We start from the raw sequence: 24,845 nt of genomic DNA on the forward strand, positions 1-24,845 counted from the left end.
TCAAGTAGAGGCATACTAGTGACACTATGTTTGTCTATGTATTCACACATGTATTATGTTTCCGGTTAATACAATTCTAGCATGAATAATAAACATTTATCATGATATGAGGAAATAAATAATAACTTTATTATTGCCTCTAGAGCATATTTCCTTCACTAGATGCACTTAAATGGAGGCTATGGTTAGTTTTGCTCCTGAAGTGGACAAGGTATTTCGTCCGTAGTACTTGAGAGAAGCAAATGACAAAGACACAACAAGAATCATGATACTTGGAGAATCAAGAGAGTTTCCAGGTATGCTCGGATCTCGGGATGCATGTACTAAAAATGAAACAAATGACCATATGCTCAATAAGGGCAATACTGGGGCCATCACAAAAATACTACCATTATTCTTGAAGCACTTGCATCACAAGACCTCTGGATTCGACACTCTTTCTTTGGAATGTCAGGATCTCACAATTGAAACAACGTGCTGCAGTGGTCTCCTTTGTTTGCCTGGTTGTGTGCGGGCGAAGCTCCTGCGTGCAATTATACCATCCATGGGCATGACTACAACATGGGGTATTGTCTTTGTGACGATATATATCCTTCATGAACGACAATTGTCAAGACCATCTCCTATCCAAGAGGTAACAAAATCACTTTGATGCAAGACAAAAAGGTGCTCGAAAGGATGTGGAGTGGGCATTTGGAGTGCTAGGAGTTCGTTTTGCAGTTGTTTGTGGGGCTGCTAAACAATGAGATCCAGAGACACCGTGGGAGGTGATGACAAATTGTGTGATCATGCATAAACATAATTGTGGATGATGAGGGTGAGGGAATGTGCCATGGTCTGAAATTTTAAAACACGGGTGATTTTGTACAGCTTCCAGAGTAGAATCTACGACATATGAGGAATTTCTCAAATTGCGTCATCAGAATCATAATCGAGAAACTCATATGTAGCTTCAGAATGATCTCGTTGAGAATTTTTTAGCGTTTCATATGGACAATTAGAACATGTGTCCGAATTAATTGAAATCAAATTTGAACTATTTATTTAGTAATTATATATTTGGATTGTAATACTTTTATTTGATTATAGTTGCATTGAAATATTTATCTTTGAGTTAGAAGCACTGCGATATTTTCCTTTGATTCTTTTCAAACCATGTAAGAGATTTGCGTGTGATTCATTAAGAGAGCAATGGTATAACGTCAAAGAAGGCAAGACCATTATAAAGACCACATAGGGATAACCCAACTAAAGAAACCAAACCATTGATGATTCACAATTAATAAACCAACAAAACCAGCCTAAACTAGAGCAAGGGCACCACACATGACAACAAAGTAGAAAAACATTTTCAGTGCATAAGACTACAGTCGACAACAACAATATACCAACACGGCCACGACAACGACAACATCGATTAAAACCCAAAGAACACATGAAGAAGGCATGACATCACCGAGCAACGAGGCGACAAACCCACCATCGCCGGGCTGGCTGCCACCAAGGCCATAGAAGAAGGACCGTGGGGTGCATAGACACAAACCGGAGCAGGAGGCACACAAGCAAGTCCACCACGACCAACAAAGACGACACCAACCACGATCAAGTACCAGAAACAGGGGAGGAGCGAGGGAAAAGCTGTCGGAGACTCGGAGTAACACTGGAGTATTTTTCTTTGATTATTTTCAATATTCAAACTACACAAGACCAACATCTGATACCAAACATTTGATAACTTCAATTGAATGATATTGGCGATGATGTCTGTTTGGTGATCCGCCCGAGATGCCAAGCTTTGTAGCCTCGCACGCGCTCGCCAACAAACTGCCTCACTCGATTGTAAAAAAAAAATGATTTTTAAAGACAAAAAAAACTGACTCACTCGTCACTACCCTACCGTCCTACGTGGCACCTGGGCGCAAGGCGACGCCGTCCTCTCCTGCCGCGCGCGTCCGCGATCACACCACCGCAAAAACCCAAACCTCTTCGCCGGTGCGTCCCACTCCCACGCTACCATCCATGCAGCCGTCCGCCCGCGCGCGCGCTGCCCGCACCACCCGCTGGCGGCCACCACGCCGCCACTCTCGCGTGAAGGCTCCGTCCGCTTCCTCCTAGTCCCACTCTCTCCCCGTGCTAGTAGTATATAGCATCCGCCCTCCGGCCCCTCCCAATCTTAGAACACCACCCCCCTGTGCCTCCGCATTTCGCTCGCGTGGGTTTAAGCAGGAGACGGGGCGGGGTCAGTCGGGCAGTTAGGTTGGATCCGATCCGGCTGCGGCGGCGGCGACGAGATGGCGTCGCCGGCATTCGCAGTTTCCGCGGCGGGCCTCGCCCGGCCGTCGGCTCCTCGATCCGGCGGGCCAGAGCGGAGGGGGCGCGGGGTGGAGCTGCAGTCGCCATCGCTGCTCTTCGGCCGCAACAAGGGCACCCGTTCACCCCGTAATTATTGGCGCTACCTTCCTCACTCCCATTCTCGTTTATTCGTAGCGGGCTGCGGTTCAGCGACCTTACGTTCCCTCCTGGTGTGGTGATGTCTGTAGGTGCCGTCGGCGTCGGAGGTTCTGGATGGCGCGTGGTCATGCGCGCGGGTGGGCCGTCCGGGGAGGTGATGATCCCTGACGGCGGTAGTGGCGGAACACCGCCTTCCATCGACGGTCCCGTTCAGTTCGACTCTGATGATCTGAAGGTAGTTTTTATTTTCTTTCCTTGCTAGTACCTTCCTGCATGACAATTGAAATCTAAGACAAAACACCATATGCGAAGCCTACACGGTAGGTTGGTTTACAACTATGTGTGCCACAGTTCGTCTGAACTTTTTGTCCTTCACATCGTGTTAGGTTCCATTCATCGATGATGAAACAAGCCTACAGGATGGAGGTGAAGATACTATTTGGTCTTCAGAGACAAATCAGGTTACTGAAGAAATTGATGCTGAAGGCACGAGCAGAATGGACAAAGAATCATCTACGGGAGAGAAATTACGCATTCTGCCACCACCGGGAAATGGACAGCAAATATACGAGATTGACCCAACGCTCCGAGACTTTAAGTACCATCTTGAGTATCGGTATGCTTCGCTTCTATTGTGTGCACTTTAAACTTTAAATACAATTTACAGTCTTTGATAAGATGTGAATGGCTGCTTGCTGTGACACAAAACTCTTGAAGTTCGTAGTCACTCTTGTGTGTTCATGGCTCTGAGGTGACATGGTAACCGAACAAAAATAGGAAAGTGGCAAGAACTGCAATGTGAGCTACCGATAAGCACCCATTGTAATTGGGTACACTGATTAATATATGTCTTGATGGGTTCTATGTTTTTTCAGTATCTATGCCAATTGAACAACAATGCCACTTCATTTCCCCTGTGTTGCTTTTGTAAGGATGAAACCCATATGTCCAGATCAAACTGTACTAGCAGTCTCACTGTGCCTTAATGGATCAAAAACAGATACAGCCTATATAGGAGAATACGTTCAGACATTGATGAACACAAAGGAGGCATGGATGTATTTTCCCGCGGTTACGAGAAGTTTGGATTTGTGCGCAGGTGAAATTTCTTGACTAGATAAGTATGTATCTACCTTTTTTCTGTATCGTATCTACATTCCTCTTCCCATGCAGCGCTGAAGGTATCACTTACCGAGAATGGGCTCCTGGAGCAGATGTATGTTCTTCTGACTGTCTGATCGTTTACCTAAGTATACTAGTTCTATCTTTCAACTGCTTGTGAATAATTAGTGCTCATCTGCTATCCTAAGGTTGGGGATTTTGCACTTCCCAGATGAACAGCATATTAAGTTGCACAACTAGCTTTATTTAGAACTAACTCTTGCTTCCAATTGCAGTCTGCAGCATTAGTTGGCGACTTCAACAATTGGGATCCAAATGCAGACCATATGAGCAAAGTATGCATGTAGTTTCACAAATATATAATTTTTTCTTTGTAAATTTGTTTCTTAAGATCTGCTTACTATTTAAATGTGGTTGAATATACACCTTATATGTATTCCGGAGTTGAGCTGTGAATATAGTTGGAAGTGTTTAGGAGTATTAAAGTCACTAGACTCTATTCTTTCACTTGCCTGTTGCACGAGCCCATTAATTACTAGATATCAATGTTGATGATGCTTTTGTTGTATAACGTCAAATTGACAACATGCATGTTACCCTTTTATATAAGTAATGCTGCACAAATATTTTTGATGATTTAGACATGATTTAATGATTTTGGTTATTGCAAGACACTGAGCGGTTTTACATAGTAATGGTATTGGAGTAGGCTGACTGGATAACCCGTGAACTGTAGCTCCATGTGGTTGATATGGATTTACAAATGCTCATATTCAATTTAATTGTTTTCAGAATGACTTGGGTATTTGGGAGATTTTTCTGCCAAACAATGCAGACGGTTCGCCACCAATTCCTCACGGCTCACGGGTGAAGGTTGTTTTCTTCTCCTCGCCAACTGTGTTAGGCTCAGGAACATGTTCTGTATTACTCACAAGCTCTTTTGAACATCTAGGTGCGAATGGGTACTCCATCTGGGACAAAGGATTCAATTCCTGCTTGGATCAAGTACTCCGTGCAGACTCCAGGAGATATACCATACAATGGAATATATTATGATCCTCCCGAAGAGGTATTTTACTTCGTCTTCTGTGCTTTTAGATTTCAGATATTTTTAATTGGAAAGAAAATTATGATTTGTTTTTCTCACGAAGCTTCCCAAGTGTTATTTCAAGTTGTTCTACTTCTTATTTGTTGTTGGCATCTTAGTTTTCTATTCACTAACCAGTTATGAAATTCTTACATGCATGTGCAGGAGAAGTATGTATTCAAGCATCCTCAACCTAAACGACCAAAATCATTGCGGATATATGAAACACATGTTGGCATGAGTAGCCCGGTATTTCATCTTTACCCTGTATTCCATAAATGAAGTTAGCTATATGCAATTCAAGTTAATTTACAATTTGTTACAATGGTATTTTTGTGTTGTTGGCCTTCTTTCGTTTTATAAGTAAAAAGCTTATCATAAATTTATGTGTTATGCCACTTGGTTAATACAATCTGAAAAATGTAACTGTGGACAATCTAGAACTAGATAATACAAATCTGAAAAAACATGCTGGAATAGTGTCATTTCAGTCAAATAGGATGTTTTGAATGCTCGAGAGAAGTACTAGATTGTGTAGCATCAAAAGCTGGTGTCCATTTGTTCGAACGTTTTACTTGATGTAACTGTGAATGTTACATCTTTTGCTACTAAAGTTCATTTTTTCACTATATTACATGTTTCATCAACAACTTAATTAACCTCATTCCTTACAAACATTTGTATTTACATTTGTTCCTACATAAATGGTTATTTTATATATCAACTTATGAATCCTGAACGTTATAATTAAGACCGATGGTATATCAACGATTGAGATAATTTGGCATATGCGGATGAATTTTGTGGCTTGTTATGCTCTTGTTTTAATAATATAATAAATAGATTATGCTTGTTGGTAGCCTTTTTACATTAACACATGGGCAATTACTTGTTTCTTTGTGCAACCAGGAACCAAAGATCAACACATATGCAAACTTTCGGGATGAGGTGCTTCCAAGAATTAAAAGACTTGGGTACAATGCAGTGCAAATAATGGCAATCCAAGAGCACTCATACTATGGAAGCTTTGGGTAGTTCTCTGGGTCGATTTCTGATTCTTTTAGTTATTTTTTGTCCATGGAACATATTTCAACTTTAGCAACTATACTATTATATTAACTTTTCAGCTATTCTCTTCCTTTTCTTACTAGTAAAGTATGTGTGTGCAATGCACGTATTAGGTAGGATATTAGTGGCACGTTATATTAGGTAAAATATATTTATGGCACATTGATATTTGCTAAGATATTAATTGCTTTCTTCGCGGGAATGGTAAAATATTAATTACATGACAGATTTCATGGGATAGCGTTGAGTCTAAACATGTTTATAACCAATGATAGTGATGGGTAATTAGAGCGTTAAACATGTTTGGTGCTCAACATTGGAGCGATTTGAACTGCTAGATTACATGATTTGACGGTTGAGATGGTTTGGATCTGCCCCTTTGGGTCTTTTTATATTGGTATAGATGTGAGAGACTGCTGCTTCTTGCTACTTCCTGTGTTCTCATTCTGAGTAGATATCTTATGAGTGGACAACTCTATGTCGACATTCTGGAAGTATCACTGGTTGATTTGGTCTAAAATAACATACTGCACAGATAGCCACATAACAGTGCGATTACACACATAATGACCATGTTTGCATAGAGTGGCGGTAGTATGTTCCTCACCATACTAGCATAATGATTTGTTATATAGGAGTATATCATATTAACTTCTTTTCCAATGACATGGAAGCTGTAACAACTTTCAAATCATATTTGTCTTTTAAGTGCTGCTTTTTTCCTGTTTGACAATTAATACAATACCACTTTTATGTGTTTTTACTTCTATTGCAGGTACCATGTTACCAATTTCTTTGCACCAAGTAGCCGTTTTGGGTCCCCAGAAGATTTAAAATCTTTGATTGATAGAGCTCACGAGCTTGGCTTGGTTGTCCTCATGGATGTTGTTCACAGGTACTTAATGTAATTTGCCGTTGGCGTGTTAGGTTCACATTAATCTTAATTCTTTATTTCAATTCCTATGGCCTCTCTCCTAGATTGGAACAGTAAAAGCATCATCCAGTTTGTATAAATTGCTAAAAGAACACTTTACATGTTAAGTATTTTCAATTACTATGAAATATAGAAAATTACATACTTATTGATTTTACGACAGAAGTACTGATCTCACAAAACGAACAATTGGTTGATCACATATCATTTCATACTACAATACAAAAAAATGAATAGAGAACGAGTTAATATTAGCCTTGGTAAAATCAGCAGCTTGTTTGGAAATAAAGTATAGTGATGCCAGTGCAAAGAACAAGGCATCAAGTTGGTTTCAGCTCCCACGGTCGGTGCTAGCTGTCGAGGGTAATTTGCAGGTAGTCGCACATAGATTTGTGTGGGAGTGGAAAATAACCACGGGTTGTCCGAGGAACACGGGACACACGTCTTACCCACAGGTTTGGGCTCCCCTTGATGCGGGTAATAGCTTTACTCCTAATATGAAATTATCTCAAGATAGATTTCAATTTGGGGTTACCCTTAGGAACTCAACAAGTTAAGGATCAACTCGATGAGTTCTATATGACCGATCTTGACGAGATATCTTGATCAAGCTAAGTAGCAAAATCCAGGCCTTGAGACGTTGAACATGTCCTTCATTTTGGGCTGGATGCCATTGGGCATAAGGTGTTGTCCTTCCTTCATGTGCTTCTTGCAGCGTATGGCATAAACTCCTCTAAGTTGGTAGATGCACGGTTCCTTTTGAGGAAATCAGGGGTAGTGCATCTAGGGAAGTTGGTCACCCAGGCATGGATCGTCCAGTCCACGCGCACACGGGCAAACACGGTGAAACCACTTCTCCTCGACACTAGCTAACTAGACATTCAAGCAAACTAAGAATATAACTTATCTCTAAATGAATTGGACAGCCTCCTTGTGCCTACACCTACATAGTACAATGCCAGCTTTGGACCGAACTCTTGTGTTCATGCATGTGCAAATCAGATAGGTTCTAACCATGATTCTAAATAGCGCGATATAGCTCCACTATAGCATGCTATAGCGTTTAGAAGATCCCGTGCTAAGGGACCTTAGTCCAAATACATGATCAAACATTGTACATAGTGCGCTATAGCGTTTAGAAGAGGTCCGCCGCTAAGAGGCATAACTCGCTATTTAAAACTATGGTTGTAACTTTTAATCTATTTTATGTCTTGGTTCAAAGCCCCTTTTTGTTCTGTAGCTTTACCTTTGGGCTGAGATCACCCTTAACCCATTGGTAATCCTGGTTGATTTACTCCATCCTTTCTTGCGTAGCTTTACTTTTGGTTTTCTGTTTCTCACAGTCACGCGTCAAATAATACCTTGGACGGGTTGAATGGTTTTGATGGCACGGATACACATTACTTTCATGGCGGTTCACGGGGCCATCATTGGATGTGGGATTCCCGTGTGTTCAACTACGGGAATAAGGAAGTATGGGACTATAGAACTTCTATTGCCATCTGTCATGTATTTATCCATTAATTAATCTTCCAACTGATATTCCAACGTTGTTATCTTTATACAGGTTATAAGGTTTCTACTTTCCAATGCAAGATGGTGGCTAGAGGAGTATAAGTTTGATGGTTTCCGATTCGACGGCGCGACCTCCATGATGTATACCCACCATGGATTACAAGTAATTCATTGCTTGATTGTCCTTGTTCTATCTTGACTACCTGGGCAACTTTGATAAGATTACACCTAGCTAATATTTCCTTTTATGTTATAGTATCAATTTTTATCTGAGCTTGGAACCTAATTTACTTCTTTTTTTCTAAATTATTGCACTCTATTTTAGGTAACCTTTACAGGGAGCTACCATGAATACTTTGGCTTTGCCACTGATGTAGATGCGGTCGTTTACTTGATGCTGGTGAATGATCTAATTCATGGGTTTTATCCCGAAGCGGTAACTATCGGTGAAGATGTAAGTGTTTCTGTAGTCATCTTTCAATATGAACTTGTTAGAACTATTTGTGGTCATCTTTTTTTGTAGTTTAGGCTATTCTGTCCATTCTTACAGGAGGTGCATACAGAAGTTGCTTTAGATTTTGAAATGCAGTGCACATTGTGCCATTACTTTGAAGTAGCTATATCGAGTTGAGACTTGAGAGCCATGGGGAATCAAGTTCCTGACGTGGCATTGCATTAGATAGTGTCAAGTTTCTGAAGTGGAGACAAAAGAAAGAACGCACCCCCCTGCCCAGAACTGTGCTGCAGCGGTTTGTGGCAGCTTGGGCATCGGCAGTGGCCCGAGTCTGCGGTGGCGGCGTGTCTGGCGTCCGGAGGTGCAGCGATTGTGCGGTTGTGTGGCTCAGGCTCGGAGGGCGTGCGGGCTGCCAGGTCCGGCCAGATCTGGCCTCGAGTGGCTTCGTGCGGGACGGTGGCTGTTGCGGGCCCGTGGGCCGAGGTTCGGGTGTGGCTGCTGCTTGCCCGGACCGGGTGGTGCGTGAGGATGCCGGGGCAGCGTCCTCGGGTCGTCGAAGTGGGCGCTTCTCCGGTAGCTTCAGGGGGTGATTCGTCGCAGCGGGTGGTGCACTGGGGGTCGGGATGGAGGCGCTCGGCTGATTGTGGCGCCATGGTGGTGGTGGTTGTTGGCGGTAGCGAGGTGACTGGTGCACACGGCTAGGGTTTCGGCGGATGGACGGACTTGATGCAATGTCTTAGGGCGTGGTGAACTTCAGGTAAATACGTAGCACCAACCTGCCGCTGGTGTCCTAGGACGTCGTTATCCTCATTGAAGGCGTTGTGTGGATCCCCTTTACCTCCCTGCGCATTTGTATCTCGAGCTCTCTAGTGAAAACACAAGCTTTGGATTTGGCCGGAGTGGGCGGTGGGCCAGTGGCGGCGTAACCGTCGCTCCCCCCTTGGGGATGTTGTCTTGGAGGTCCAGATTTCTGTTAGGCGTCAGTGGTTGGTGTGGTCCTGAAGGTTCGTCATCGGTTTGGCAGGAGCACAGCCTCGGGGTTGGTGTGGAAGCAAGAGAGGCAGCTCCGGAGAGTGCATTTGTGTTGCATATGGTGCTGAGTCTGGTCGCTTGGGTAGCAGAGTCGTCGGTTCGTTGGGTACATGACCTCAGGGCTGGTGTGGTAGCAGGAGCGGCGGCTCGGGAGAACGTCCTTTATGTTATAGGGTATCGATTTTGGTCACTTGAGTTACAGAGTGGTCGACTCGTCTCGTCAGGTACGTGGCCTTGGGACCGATGTGTGTGTATGTTTGTGTGTTGTTGAGGTTTGTACGCCAGGGCGGCGGCTCCAGGTCGTGTTGTGTGGTGTCTGACTCGAGTCGTTAGGGTGACTGAGTCGCCGGCTCATTTGGGGTGCAGCCTTGGGGCTGGTGTGTGTGTGTGTGTGTGTGTGTGACAACCGTTTTTGAGCTAGTTTTTCTTGTTAACCTGTCAATTCTCTCCTTCTATATGAAAAGGCAGAGCTTTTGTCGGTTACTCGAAAAAAAATTCCTGCCGTGGAAAACTATTTTCTATTCATTTCATGTAGTGACAACTTTTCTTTTTCTTGAGTGAGACTCCTAACTTTTCATGAAAGTCAGATGAAAATCAACAACTTCTATAAATAAATAGAACTTCCCAGAAATAAGCAACGAATTGTTGGATATATCAGCAATTTTTCAACATGTGAGTGCCTGCATAAAACATGCATATCTCTTAACATAGTGAGTACTACAAACTGACGAACCAAGCACAAGTGGGATGAATGGATCATACCCTCCCGTAGCAAAACTTAGGGGTTAGGGCCGTGGCAACAACAACATTGGCATTGGTGGCCTTCTTCAAGGCACCATTGTTCCCGCCCATGGGTTTGGTTGGGAAAGTCAAGAAAGTAGTCGAAGTCATGGATGCAAAAGGACGGAAGGGAGCCATCACGGAGACACGCTCCCCAATAACCTTATTGATATATCCAACATTTGTTAGGGGCACAGCCTCGGTGCATGGTTCTGTTGCGCAGCACAGAGAAAATGCACACGTGTACCACTCCTCTTCTCATGCTCCAATGGGTCATGGAAGAGAGTTTCTTATATACTGGTCCAAACTCTCCTCCACTCCTGGGGTCGGACTAAATTTCCAACCATTTCATGAAACCACTAATGGGTCTTCGAGATTATGCAAGAGTTATTAATTATATAATATGGTCTAAGATTCATCTAACGTTCAACAATAATAACTTAATTGTTCAACTGAGGTGTTGGTTTTTCATTTGAATTCTCAGGTTAGTGGAATGCCTACATTTGCCCTTCCTGTTCAAGTTGGTGGAGTTGGTTTTGACTATCGCTTACATATGGCTGTTGCCGACAAATGGATTGAACTTCTCAAGTAAGTGTTTCATAATTGGTATGTATATGTTAATATTTTATTGGACAGAAGATCTGACTGTACAGTGTATGTTAATGCAATTAAAATGTTCCTTTGTGTAACACTATTGCACATATGGACTTTCACATGAATGTCCAAAAACATGTATCGTTATTTTGTAGTTTATGCAGTATATAATAACAAAAGTAGAATACACATACCAACTTTAGGAATTCTTATAATGATATTACACTTCTTTAATATGCTATATCCTTACTTGCATCTCTCATCATTTCTATTGTCTCATTGTTTCAAGTTTCTGTTTTGGAACTGTAAAAGTTTGGTTTTGTGTTCTGGTTATTGATGTGAAGTATCTTGTATCTGAAACATGAATTGCAACATTTTATTCTAAACAGAGGAAATGATGAAGCTTGGGAGATGGGTAATATTGTGCACACACTAACAAATAGAAGGTGGTTGGAAAAGTGTGTTACTTATGCTGAAAGTCACGATCAAGCACTGGTTGGAGACAAGACTATTGCATTCTGGTTGATGGACAAGGTAACCACATTATTTGTCCAGACTTTACCTACTACCATTTATGTTGTTTCGTCAATTTCCTTACATCTATACTTTTTTAAGAATACTTATCTCTCTTGATTTTCCTCCACCACAAAAATGCAAGCTATATTTTTTTCTCAAAAAGTATGCAAAGTTTGTGCCTATGCATTTATAGAATGAAAGTATTTACCAGCTAAGAATAGGCGACAACCGACCACTCAAGAGAAGTCCACAATCAAACGGTTGTTAGACACGTTACCGAACTACTGTTAGCCTAAATGCCAACCACACAAACGCACTGGGTTGCCCCTGCTCTGGATAGAATCAATGGCCCCTACACTGCCGGTCTCACCTCGGAACCGCCAACCGCCCTGGCCGCCTGAATGGTGAACCATCACACATTGCCATATCCTATATCTATTGAAACTTACATCCGCAACCGTACTCGATCGTGCCCCCAAGATGCCACATCACGGGATTGGCACATGGCTGATGCAAGTAGGAACCGCTGGAAGAGCGAAGGCTTGTGTTCATACCAATTGAAGGAAACCTCGAAGAACAAAGTTATCGGAAAGGTATCAACATCAACCGTGCTAATTGGTATTCCTTGACAATGCCCCCAAGGTGGAAACGGTGTTAGGAAGGCGTCACCATCATCATCAGTGACAGTGGGAATATCAAGTGCCCCTAACATTTAAGTGTTCCCGTGTCTAGAAAAAACAATTTTAAATGTTTCAAAAAAATTCTTTTTTGTGAATGTTCATAAAACATGTGTTTGCAACCCCTAAAAAGTACAAATGCAAACTCGAAATACCTATAGGACAACACAAAAGACAAATCTAGATGTGAACATTGTCATTTTTGTTTTTGATTCTATTCATGATGAATTTGTCTTTTTCCTCTAAGTATTTTGACTTCAATTTTTTAGGGGCCATAGACACATCTTATGAACTTTCACAACTTTTTTTCTAGAATCGTTTGAAACATTTAAAAATGATTCTCTAGACTGGGGAATGAGAGTGCCTAAGTGTTGGGAGCACTATATATCCTCCCAGCATCTACATTGTCGGGGATGGTTTTCGTCCGAAGCCGCATGACCACCTCTCACGCCATGGTTGCAGCCCCACAAAGGCTCCTTCACAAAATCGTATCACCACCCACAATCACACTAGCTCGACAGCCTGATTGCCATGCCATTCCCACCAACAAAGACTACCATGCACTTCACATCAGGACCAACATAGACTGACTGCAACGAGCCGGAACATGATCTAGGAGCCTATGTATTTGGAAACCTATACCTGCAGTGAGGTCCGGATGTACGACAACACCTCTAGAGCACACATCATCAACCCTGGGTAAAGCATGACAAATGATGCCAGGTACATTCATCTATACATGTCGCAAGATGACGCTGGATGGGAACTAAGAGCATCTCGAATAACTTGTAGAATGTTAGTTTGTTACAAAACATAGTAACCTCATCAGCCAATAAGCTAACCTACAAATACTCCAATGGAGGGTATTTAGCTTGTTGAATAGGAGGTGAGAGGATATATAAGATTGCTCCTAGGTATCGCTAAGTGATGTAGGGCAAGCCCTATGGTTTGTCCCAATCTTCACAATTTGTAGGTGGTAAAGGGGAAATTCAGAAAGAACACATAGATCTAAAGTGGAAACACTCAAATAATGTTCTCATCACACATGTCCTCTCAAGGCATCCAAGTTAATATACACATATAGATTCACACACAACAAAGGTAAGGGTAAAAAGGATAGAGTTCCCAAATCTCCAATAGGTGGGGCCTTGCAAGATGCTCTTCTCCAAACCCTAATAGGGTGGAGGTCTTATGATCTCTAGGATGATATACAAGGAGCAAGCTCTCTCAAGTTCTAGTTTAATGCTTTGCTAACCCTAATTTGAGTACATGGTACAATTTATATAGCTTAGGGATGAAGGGGGTAGGTAGGAGAGTGATACATGTCCACTTGACCCGATTTGCATGCAAGCATGGGATGGAAAGTCCGGGTTGCAAGCCTAACAGTCTGGCCATTGTAACTCGTCCAAATCAGGGCTTCCGCAGACGTTGCTCGAAGGGCTCACTCCAGGAGCCGGATAGTCTAGGCTCCAAGCTGGATAGTCAGCTTCACCAATTTAGCTTTTGTTGCCTAGCGTGTGGTAGCTGGACTAAAGGTTAGACGGTGATCCAGAGGAGGTTTACATGCGGTTGTTGGATTACAGTAGCCCATCTCCTTTGCCGTGCGCTTCCGCCTCCGCTTCCACGCTTCCTTCGCAGATGGTGGTAGGCATACTCTTGTGCTTGCCTTGGTGAATTCGCTCTCATGTTCAATATGGGTGAAAGTGTCTCTCAACTCATCACCATACGCCGCCATGTTTGAAGGGTAAGTCCCATGCTCAACCATCCCATCACTGTCGCAAGGTGTCTTCGAAGATGGAGCGGTCACCCTTGCTTGTAGTTGGTGGTCTACGTGATGTAGTCGTCGGAGCGTTGGAGCTTGAAGGAGTATCACTTGTTTGTAGCTCTAGGAAGAGACATGTTGCTTGATGTAGTATTGTGTCCATTGTTGGTGTAGATTCTTGAAGGGAACATTTCTTGTAGGCGTCATGCGTTGTTTTCTTGATGTCATGGTCGTTCCTCTTCATGATGCACTTGGAGTGTGTGGAAGCGCTCTTCTTGTAGGTGGCATTCTTCTTGTTGATGGCGTTCACGGTCAACGGTGTGGCCTTGGAACCCATCGTCGCGAAGGTGTGTAGCTTGATGTTGCTCTTGGACTTCGAGGTGTCGATGCTGGTGTGATCTTGATGACTCACGGTGGTTCAACATGTTTTGAAAGAGAGTTGTGCGTCAATCTTGGTGTCCCAACGGTCCATCTCGGCGTCGAAGTTTTTGGTGTAGGCATAGACCGGTGGTGATGTGCCCTTCCCTATTCATATTGACACTTGAGCAAAGTGTGAGTGGAGAAGAGAAAGACCAATACCAAAGTTACCTCTTTCCTATGTTGGTGAAGGATCAAGCAATCTCACACTATGGAATACTAAGAGATTACAATTGGTAAACCTTGTTCAAGCTCACCTACACACAAAAGGCTTATCGAGTAGCTTGGTAGGGCTTAGTTGCACGATATCATGCAATAGTGGATCAAGATGTTGAAAATGTTGAGTAAGATCAAAAAATGCAGATGTGGTACAAGTGGATCAATGAGTAGAGATAGAGCAAATGGATACACACACGCAAAGATAAATGGTGCTTGTGCAACCAAGGAATGAGCATACAATTTTTTCCTAGGAATGACTAAGCTCGTGTTGCACAAGCAATAGGAGAGACGCTAGCTTGATTGCTCTCGTGGGCTAGATTTGTGCTTGTGCACCAACCTATAGGAACAAGCGTATTGTTTTCCTATCCAGGTATCCTTGTCACAAATATCTTTTGATGCTCACTCTTTTTGCTTATAAGCTTGCTTTATATATTTTTATTTCACTCTTTTTTTTGCTATCTCTTTCTTTACCACTTTCCTTGAGCCTGGATCAAATATGAAAAACAAGTATCCAAGATATGTACAGAGTGACTATGGTACACGAGATGAGGCAATGTATCACTACGACGCACAAGTTAACGAGGCCCGACAATTCTCAGATAACTAGTCTCTATAGGTTTAAGGTATTCGCAAAGATTGGTCGGGCTATCAAGTGCAATGGCAAGGGAAGACATTGTGTGACGGAATCATTCGTCAACACAATACCTTTGTCGAGGTCAGAGGCAACCGGCCTTGCTTTTGCTTATGGTGTCAAAGGATGGAGTGGTTGGTGTCGTTGATGAAATTGTTGCAGCGGAGTCAAAGGTTGTTGTAGATGGTGAAGCAGTCCCTATAGCAGCCAAATCACCTTAGGTAACGAGAACCAAAGCGGAAGAATAACTGCAAATCAAAAAGGGGCGAAAGAGGAACAAATTTCAGCATATTCAGGGGAGGTCGGATAGTCCAAGTTGGTGGCCGGATGGGCGTTGGCAGTCCGGGCAGTTTGGGTAGGTCAACTTCAGTTGTTCTTCGGTGGAAATTGGATCTCGAAATTGGGAGGGAGAATTTTTTTTGGGTGGAAATGGAAGAAATTGGCTAAAGCAACGCAAAGGGAGGCCAGATCTATGAGCAACACATCAAATCCATGGACGAAAAGCAACAAAATCTCACAAGAACCACAAATTGTAAGAAATTGGGTGGAGCTATTTTTGGTGGGGATTTTCAAATTAGGTAAGAACAAAACAAAATTAGGGTAGAAGGATGAGGAGGAGGGGCTCTAAATCGTGCAAGCTCATGATACCAAATGATGTAGGGCAAGCCCTATGGTTTGTCCCAATCTTCATAATTTGGAGGCGGCAAAGGGGAAAATCACAAAGGATAGAGTAAAAAGGTACAGTTCTTCCCAAATTCTAAGAGAGATGTTCTTACTTTGGATGTTCTTCTCCATACCCTAGGAGGGTGGAGGCCGTGATGATCCTATGGAGAGTCCTTCTCCCTTAGGAGGCTTTGTTCCTCTAGGAGATACAAGGAGCAAAGCTCTCCCAAGTTCTAGTTTAATGCTTTGCTAACCCTAATGTGAGTCCATGGTACGATTTATATAGTTAGGGACGAAGGGGGTAGGTAGGAGAGGGATACATGGCACTTGGCCTGCTTTGCACGTAGACACGGGCTGGACAGTCCGGGTTAGTTGCCAGATAGTCCAGGGTCATGCTAGACAGTCTGGCCGTTGTAGCTGATTCAGATAAGAGCTTCCACATGCGCCGCTCGAAGGGCTCGCTCCAGGAGCTAGTCTGGGTTCCAAGCCGGACAGTCTGGGTTCCAAGCCGGACAGTCCGGCTTCGCCAATTTAGCTTCCGTTGCCTTGCGCGTCGTAGCTGGACGAAGGGTTGGACGGTGATCCAAAGGAGGTTTTTGTCTGGTTGTTGGATTCTAGCAGCCCATCTCCTTCGTCGTGTGCTTCCGCCTCTACTTCCATGCTTCCTTCGCAGATGGTGTAGGCGTACTCTTGTGCTTACACTCCTCCTTGACCGACGTGAAGCTCGGCTCAAACCTATGCACACATGAAGGAGGGTCAAGTAGCACACCATCCGTGAGAGAACCAAGTAGGCACACATAAAGGATATAATTCACCTTTGTATATGTCTTGTGTGTGTCCCTTGGCGAGCCAACACCATGGTGATGACCCTAGGGTGCTCCGCACCACAAAGATTATTGATTCATCCATATACAACATTGCTTTCTATTCTCAATATTTGCTACATCATAAAATCTTATATGGCAATATTTATTGACAACTATCTCACCGCTACTAGTGATGCCCTAGGACATGCGCCATTTAATGTTCTACACCATGCTGGTTACCACGTCAGGCCACACGCCAAACCTTTGCCTCCGGCTGACCACGGGTGCACGGTCGTCCAAATCAGTCATCGCACACTAAGCACGCCTTTTGGAAAACTGCCCAACCCCTTGCGTCTCACTGACAGCAAACTCCATCCCCCTCGCACACCGACCGGAGGAGGGCAGGCCCCGATATCCATGCGGCTGTCAAGGGACAATGCCGCTTGGGCACTGCCGGCCTTTGCGCATGCCAGACAAACCGATGAGAATGCTGCATCGCCATGCTGGGGAACATCTTCACTCGTGGCCACCATCACCTCCAGCATGGGCTGGATCTCCTGTCACGCTTGGAACCGAGGGAGACATGAGGCCAGCAAGGAGAGAGGGATGCGGCGGTGGTAGGGGGGAGAACGGTGGCAGAGCTAGATTATTGGTTTAGCTAGACAAGTGCCCCTGCTTTCTCTCATATCAGTTGTATGCATCTGCGATCATTTTATCCCGCATTTCTTAAAATCTTTTGCACCTGAGAATGATTGACACCAGTATTTTTGTCTGATAGAATGATATTCATAACTAAGCCTTTGACAACTGGGATTTCCTTGTTTGAAGACTTCATTGATTTATCTGATTTAATTGTTCATAGGAAAGTACATGTGGAAGCACACCATCATAAATTTTGACTAAAGAATGACAGGAGACCTCATATGTTTTACTGATGCAGGATATGTATGATTTCATGGCTCTGAACGGACCTTCGACACCTAATATTGATCGTGGAATAGCACTGCATAAAATGATTAGACTTATCACAATGGGTTTAGGAGGAGAGGGTTATCTTAACTTTATGGGAAATGAGTTCGGGCATCCTGGTGAGTTTTTTTTAAATAGAGTTTAAATATTTTGTTGCATGTTGTTTGAATCTTGACCAGACATTTCACTTGAATCTTGAGATGGTAGTTCTAATGTCTGAGGAAGGCATTAATTCTAAGGTTTTGTTTCAAACTTTTATTTTGTAGAATGGATAGACTTTCCAAGAGGCCCACAAGTACTTCCAACTGGTAAGTTCATCCCAGGAAACAACAACAGTTACGACAAATGCCGTCGAAGATTTGACCTGGTAAATTTTCTTTCGAGTGTTAACTAACAACAGTAATTTTTCTACCTCCATAGAGTCAATTTAGTTTTGGTTAAAAAGATGAGTCAATTTAGAGCTTCTTTTACCTCTTCTCTAGTGCTTTATTAAACAAGGTACCATATATGATGTTCATCTTGGTTCTCTGCTCTTATTCTCATTAGCATTTGGGTAGTAGTATCACTATTATATTTTTGAGAAAACACAAAAGCTTTACATCTCTCGATGTATTGATTGAAGAAGTAATATGTCGAAGTTTAGCCATATTTTTGACTGAGTCATCGATAAGAAAATCTCCCTTGTTTTACTTGTCAGGGTGATGCAGAATTTCTTAGGTATCATGGTATGCAGCAGTTTGATCAGGCGATGCAGCATCTTGAGGAAAAATATGGCGTATGTACTATTTACATCATTTTCTTTTCCTGTAGGTTGAGTCGCCATCATTTCGCGTCTTTCCCACTAAAAACATCATATTAGGAGTTGGTCTTTCATTCTTTCTGTATGTCATTCTATTCATATTCATTTAAACTGTCACATTAGGAGGAGTTTGGTATGATGGTACAAGGGACATGCACTAAATCTGATGAACTAATCCACATAAGAAAATGCAGCATTTTGTATTCATGTACTCTCGTTTTGTATTAATCATTTTAATATGTTGTCCGTCTTAATTATTTAGCTTAAAAAATAGCAAAATCATACTGGTGTTTCTAAGGTGTCCTCCCTCCTTAGGGGCCTGGTGCTTGTATTCTTTTCCCTACATTATTAAAATAAGGAAGAGTACACGGCCTTTCTTTTAAAAGATAACCTTAACAGAACAGTTACCTTCATATATGCTGGATAGAACAATTAAATTAGTACAGAAGGCAGTGGGGGATAATACTATAATCTTCCTTTGTTCTTTATTAAGGATCAGTCGTCCATGTTTTCCTTTCTATTATCTCCATACTTCAACAATGTCAGGAGAAAGCTGCACATTTTCTCCTCCTTTGAAAACATTTGATTTGTCTTCACTTGTGAGTGCTAAACTCAGATTTGAAATTGGGGTAGTGTATTTACAGTTTTTTTTTTATTTTTTTAGAAAAGGAGGATGACCCCCGGCCTCTGCATCTGGGAGATGCATACGGCCATTTTATTGATTATTCTCGAGGACCTTACAAAGTAGTACAACAATATGCCTGAATCCGCCATCTTGGCAACATCTGCCACTACTCCTATCCATATGATGAAGGGGGTGCAAGCTGGACCAAATACCCAGACCTCTCACCTAAGCCTAACATCTAAAGCCGGAGGCCCCGACCGAGCCACATACCGGGTTCGGGGCACAATCCGGTCTGACGCACTCACATGTGTCGTCGCCGCCATCTTCCACTAGTCCATCTTCAGAGCAGATTGAGGTGCCAACCTTGGTAGGATCCTCCGCCATCGACGCCATCAAGGCACCAAACGACGACCACCATCTACGCTAGTCCATCTCCAAGCAGAAGGAGCACTACCACAGGACGAAGACCGGCGGAGAATAGGTGAAACGCTGCACACAATGCCGCCGCCAAACACCTCACACGCACCGCAAAGCACCCACCATGCTTCCGAGGACCCCAGGCGACGCCTTCAAGAAGGAGCGCGACGAGGGTACGACGCCGTCGCTCGCAAGGGGAACTAGAGCTTTCGCCCAAAGGAAGATCACGGTGAAGGACGGGAAAGGACCTCGACAAGGCCTCCAAGAAGGGGACCGACGCCCAGCAAAGACGCCACCATTGTCGTGGCCTCCGCCGACGGCCAAGGGTTTCCCCCGGTCCCGCCCCCATCCCATCCACCCAGCCAAAGACTGGCCAGTGGAGCGCACGCAGCCGGAGAAAGCGTTGGACTTCATCGCAGCAGGCACGCCGGGTGACGGGGCACCCCAGCCCACTGTAGTAGACGTCCACCGAGACCTCGCCGCCCGCACGGCCGAAGTCGCGGACCACCAGCACCCACGACCGTCGCCCGCCGAAGAGGCAACGCCGTCCACACCGCCCGAGGCCGCCGCCCCGGCATCCATCCACCGCACACATCCTGTCAAAACATGAAGAACGACCCACACCACCGCCACCAGGGAGCACCACACCGCGATCATCCAAGCCGGGCCGAGGCAAGGCCACGCCGGCCAGATCTGGCGGATCCGGCAAACTGCGGCCCACCAGCCGCCAGATCGAGCAAGGCGACCGGATCTGATGGGCAGAGCCGTCCCCGGCGATAGACGCAGGGCGACAACGCCGGCGGCAGCCGCCACAGCGGGCCGGCCTCGGCGGCCACCAGGGAAAGCGGGCGGCGGCGCCCGATGCGGGGTGGGGGGCGGGCTCTCCAGAGGTCGAGGCAGGTGCGCGAGGAAGCCCCCGCCGCCGCCTACCGCCGCGCGGGCAAGCCCGACGACGGCTGCCGGCGGCGGCGGGGAGGGAGGAGAAGGGGAGGCGGGGGACCGGCGGCGCCTAGGGTTTCGCCCCCGGGTCGCCCGAGAGCGGACGACCCGTAGTGTATTTACAGTACCTCTACTACTGCTTTCTTGCCTTCAAATTATATCTGGTAACGTAGGCAGATCCTAGTAAGTTCATTATATGGCACCTATGAATATTCGCTGATGAAACAGGCCATGTAATTGCAGTTTATGACATCAGACCACCAGTACGTATCTCGGAAACATGAGGAAGATAAGGTGATCGTGTTTGAAAAAGGGGACTTGGTATTTGTGTTCAACTTCCACTGGAGTAATAGCTATTTCGACTACCGGGTTGGCTGTTTAAAGCCTGGGAAGTACAAGGTATTCAGCTATTGCCATTCCCCATGTTAAGTTTGTTAGTTTTCTTTGCTGTACACTTGTACTATACACATTATCTCATGCTCATCCTTGAATACGCTGATAGGTGTGGGGGGTCTTGGTAGTCTGACTAGGTTCTGTTTCGGTCTTGTTTTTAGAAAAAACCTTTATCGGGTTGCTTTTGTAGTACGAGCAAACATAGTAAGCAAAATCCAAATGCTTTATACCTGTTGGAATTAATATCTCTCTCACAAATATTTCAAGTTTAATCACAATCTCAGTTAACAATTCACCGCCTATGTTGGATACTGTTGAAGTGTTTCATCTGTTCGGATTTTTGGTTGCATTGGCTAGTGCATAAAACTCAACATGGTATTAGGGCCTAAGGTCTTGAGTTCAAGTCATGGCTCTCGAAATTTATTCAAAAATTGCTGTTGCCCCCCTCTGTGTAGCCATACCTTTGAGTCTATTCACGTGTTGACTTCTCGCGTCACACGTGAGAGGAGGTGTTAAAATGTATATGTGGATTGCCTAGTCCTTTTTATCAGTTCGGACTTTTGGTTGCATTGGCTAGTGCACGAAGCTTAACAAATAGTTTTATTTCATCTTTACTTGTAAATGACTTGACTATTATATGATGAATAAAGTTCTTTACCCTTGAAAAAAGAATTGACCACCTATGTTGGGTAGTTCTATGCCTAATCTTTTGATCCTCCCATTGTTCAGCCTGCTTTTTTTTCGAGCAACCGGTAGGAGCTCTGCCTTTTCATTAAGAAGAATAAGAATTGGCCCGTTAATAAGGAAAATTGTCTCAAAACCGATACATCGTGAATGTATCGGTTTTCTAAGTCACCGCTCGTGAGGCCGTGCACCTGACGAGTCGCCGGCTCCGCCACCCAAGCAACTGGAGCCGACGCCCTACAACCAGATCCGAAGCCGCCGCTTCGACATCCATGACAGCCCCGAGACCGTGCACCAGATGAGTCGATGACAGAAGTCACTCAAGCAACCAGAGCCGACACCCTACAACACCATGACGGTTTTCTAAGTCGCCGCTCCGACTTACAAAAGAAAGAACAAGCATACACGCCGACCCGAGGCCGCGCACCAGGCGAGGGGCTGTGAACCCAAGCAACCGGAGCCGACATCCTGCAACCATCTCCAAAGCTGCTGCTCTAACCTCGACACTGGCCCTGAGGCCACACACCAGGCTGGCCAACGGCACTACCACCCAAGTGACCAATGCCTGACACCCTTCCTTGACGTCAAGATCTGGAGCCACCACTTCGACTTCCATGCCAGCCCCGAGGCCGTGCACCACACTGGCCGATGGTTCGACCATGACGTCCACTATGCACACCGCAATGTCACGCGGTGCATGCTTGTCTGGCTAGGCCATGGCCTCCTAAGGCGATGCCTCCAAGGAGGAAGTGATGAGGATGCCACCATCACCCACTCCAGGAGCTCGAACTTTCGTCTGGAGGAACCAACGGCAGTGAAGGTAAGAGATGAGCCAAAGCACCCACGATGATGCCTCCAGGGAGGGGGCGGCGCCCACGGTCGCCATCGTCTTCGACACCAACCAAAGTGCAGTTGGGCTTTCGCCCGAGGCTCCACCACTCCCGCATCGGCCACCATCCGAACCACACGCCCGTGTGTGACGAGCCACTGTAGACGCTGCCGCCAACCATGCCCGCAACCACCACCCACCTCCGCACGTAGCACCCACCATAGCACCTCATGCAATGGCAGGCACCACCGCGCCAACGTCCACAGCCTAGGGCCGCCGCCCCATCCTCCTTGCGCCTGCACCTGCCGACCACTCCCTGGCCAGATCCCCTGCAGCTCGACACCCAGGACCCCGGATTCGGCACCACCAGGAGCACACCACACGCCACCCGACGGCCCAAGCTGCCGCCTCCCCGGACCGAAGTTGTGCGAGCCAGCGCGCCTCCCAGAACGACACCTAGCCAGGTTCGCTGATGAAGGGAACCGCCCCGCGCGCGCTGCGACCAAGAACCCAGCTAGGCCTGCGACGACCTCGGCACCTCCAGCACCCTGCAAGCGCGCAACCCACACTAGCGTGCGCGATGACAGCCGCCGCCCGGCCGACCACAGTTACGCAGCAACACCGCATGTCCACCGTGAGTCCGCCCGGTGCCACGTTCAGAGTAGGGCCCGCTGCCACCACGGAGATCTGAGCGGCAGCGGCGGAGGAAGGGAGGTGCTGGCGGGGGAGCCTGGCAGCGGTGCTAGATTTTCCCATGAGTCGCCCAAGTGGAGCGACGCGGGGGTCGAGAGTGCAAAGTTTTTATTCCGAGTGTATTGTTCAGCCTATTCATGTTTTGGAATTTACTCAAAATTCCTCGAATTAGTTCTGATTTCTAAAGCAGGCACAGATATACCTTCTTGTGTTGGGTGTGCTGAAATTGTATTCTTTCTACCAGGTTGTCTTAGACTCAGACGCCGGACTCTTTGGTGGATTTGGTAGGATCCATCACACTGCAGAGCACTTCACTTCTGTAAGCCTTTTCCTCAGATGTGGTTTGCTTCTACGTAGTATACTACGAGTACTTGTGTAATCTCATTCCTGGTAAACCTGAAGTAACATATGCTTCACATGTAACTTGCAGGACTGCCAACATGACAACAGGCCCCATTCGTTCTCAGTGTACACTCCTAGCAGAACCTGTGTTGTCTATGCTCCAATGAACTAAACAGCAAAGTGCAGCATACGCATGCACGCTGTTGTTGCTAGCACTAGCAAGAAAAAATCGTATGGTCAATACAACCAGGTGCAAGGTTTAATAAGGGTTTTTGCTTCAACGAGTCCTGGATAGACAAGACAACATGATGATGTGCTCTGTGCTCCCAAATTCCCAGGGCGTTGCGAGGAAAACATGCTCATCTGTGTTATCATTTTATGGATCAGCGAGGAAACCTCCCCCAAATACCCATGCCTCCTTAAACTTTTGTGGTCCTAAACCATGGCTACTATCCTCTAAATTGGCAGTTTAGCATAGAGGTTTTACTTTTGTAAAAATTTTTTGACAGTTAATAGACTCTATTCCTCAAATAATTGACATGTCCTTTACAAGAAGATGAGAAATAAAATCAGGGATTGAAGAATCCCAAAAGCTAGATGATCTAGAGCTAAAAGATCTTTTTGCTGAGGGCAACTCCAACCGGCCAACCCACACGTACAAAAGATTTATCATTTTTGTTTTGTCTGCCGCCCATAGATGCGCCCAACGCAGACCGACGCATTTCACACTTGGGGCGTATTTTGGAATTAAAAAAAAGAGCCCACCAAAGTCAATCTTACATTAATTAAAACTAGAAAACATTAAAATAAACAGCCATCCAACAATGATAGATCTAGGCGGCGGCGTCCTCCTCGGTCAGGTCGATGAAGACCGGTGTCAGCATCCATGACAACGTCTACTGGAAGGCTGCCAACCCAGCCGCCTGCTGTTGCATATCTTGTGCCGCTACCTCTTGCTGCGCCTTGACCTCCAACGTGTGCTGCTCAGCCTACTCATCGGACGCGCCTAGCCACACGGGCATGCACGACACCTACATCGGTGCCATGCTCGTCCACAACCAAGATTGGCCCTCTAGCTCTCACAGCTCCTCCACATGTGTGGGCATGGTTGTTGCCGGTGGAGACGTGTTCGCCTCTACCCTGGCCGCCGATTCGGCTAGCGTCTATGAATGGCTAGGGCACTTGGTGAGCTCCTTGCGCTCGGACTCCTCGAGGTCCGCAATGTAGGCCTCCTCGGCCGTCTAATCCTCCTCCATCTTCGGGGTGGTGGTGGAGTGGCGAGTGCAAAAGTGGCTCGCCACCTTCAAGACCCCGGAGCTCACCGCGCGCATGTGACGCGGTGGCGGTCCAGTATAGCCGAAGGTTGGCCAAGCTCGACTTCCCGAGAAGGCCGACCACACATAACTCCTCACCTCGCCCATGTAAAT

The 24,845-nt window shown here is 45.5% G+C and overlaps 1 protein-coding gene across 1 annotated transcript; it reads left to right on the forward strand.

Moving 5' to 3' along the window:
- The first annotated feature begins 2,112 nt into the window (after window positions 1-2,112).
- On the forward strand, window positions 2,113-24,014 carry LOC123189301 (1,4-alpha-glucan-branching enzyme 2, chloroplastic/amyloplastic). The gene is made up of 22 exons (XM_044601689.1): window positions 2,113-2,439; window positions 2,541-2,686; window positions 2,838-3,067; window positions 3,452-3,550; window positions 3,625-3,667; window positions 3,849-3,908; window positions 4,366-4,446; window positions 4,526-4,642; window positions 4,826-4,909; window positions 5,570-5,691; window positions 6,504-6,623; window positions 8,006-8,135; window positions 8,230-8,340; window positions 8,503-8,631; window positions 10,928-11,031; window positions 11,427-11,571; window positions 17,669-17,816; window positions 17,964-18,064; window positions 18,395-18,472; window positions 20,721-20,876; window positions 23,321-23,395; window positions 23,507-24,014. Exons 1-22 carry the CDS (start codon window positions 2,292-2,294, stop codon window positions 23,588-23,590), a joined length of 2,511 nt encoding a protein of 836 aa, XP_044457624.1. The 5' UTR covers window positions 2,113-2,291; the 3' UTR covers window positions 23,591-24,014.
- Window positions 24,015-24,845: the final 831 nt, after the last annotated feature.

This window comes from Triticum aestivum, chromosome 2A (assembly GCF_018294505.1).
Source record: "Triticum aestivum cultivar Chinese Spring chromosome 2A, IWGSC CS RefSeq v2.1, whole genome shotgun sequence".
Lineage (NCBI taxonomy): Eukaryota > Viridiplantae > Streptophyta > Magnoliopsida > Poales > Poaceae > Triticum > Triticum aestivum.

Excerpts from the sequence above, each read along its gene's own strand:
- LOC123189301 (XM_044601689.1), top strand. The coding sequence starts at position 2,292 with ATGGCGTCGCCGGCATTCGCAGTTTCCGCGGCGGGCCTCGCCCGGCCG. Across the intron at positions 8,136-8,229 it reads TCAACTACGGGAATAAGGAA|GTTATAAGGTTTCTACTTTC; the intron begins GTATGGGACTAT and ends ATCTTTATACAG. Across the intron at positions 18,065-18,394 it reads GCCGTCGAAGATTTGACCTG|GGTGATGCAGAATTTCTTAG; the intron begins GTAAATTTTCTT and ends TTTACTTGTCAG.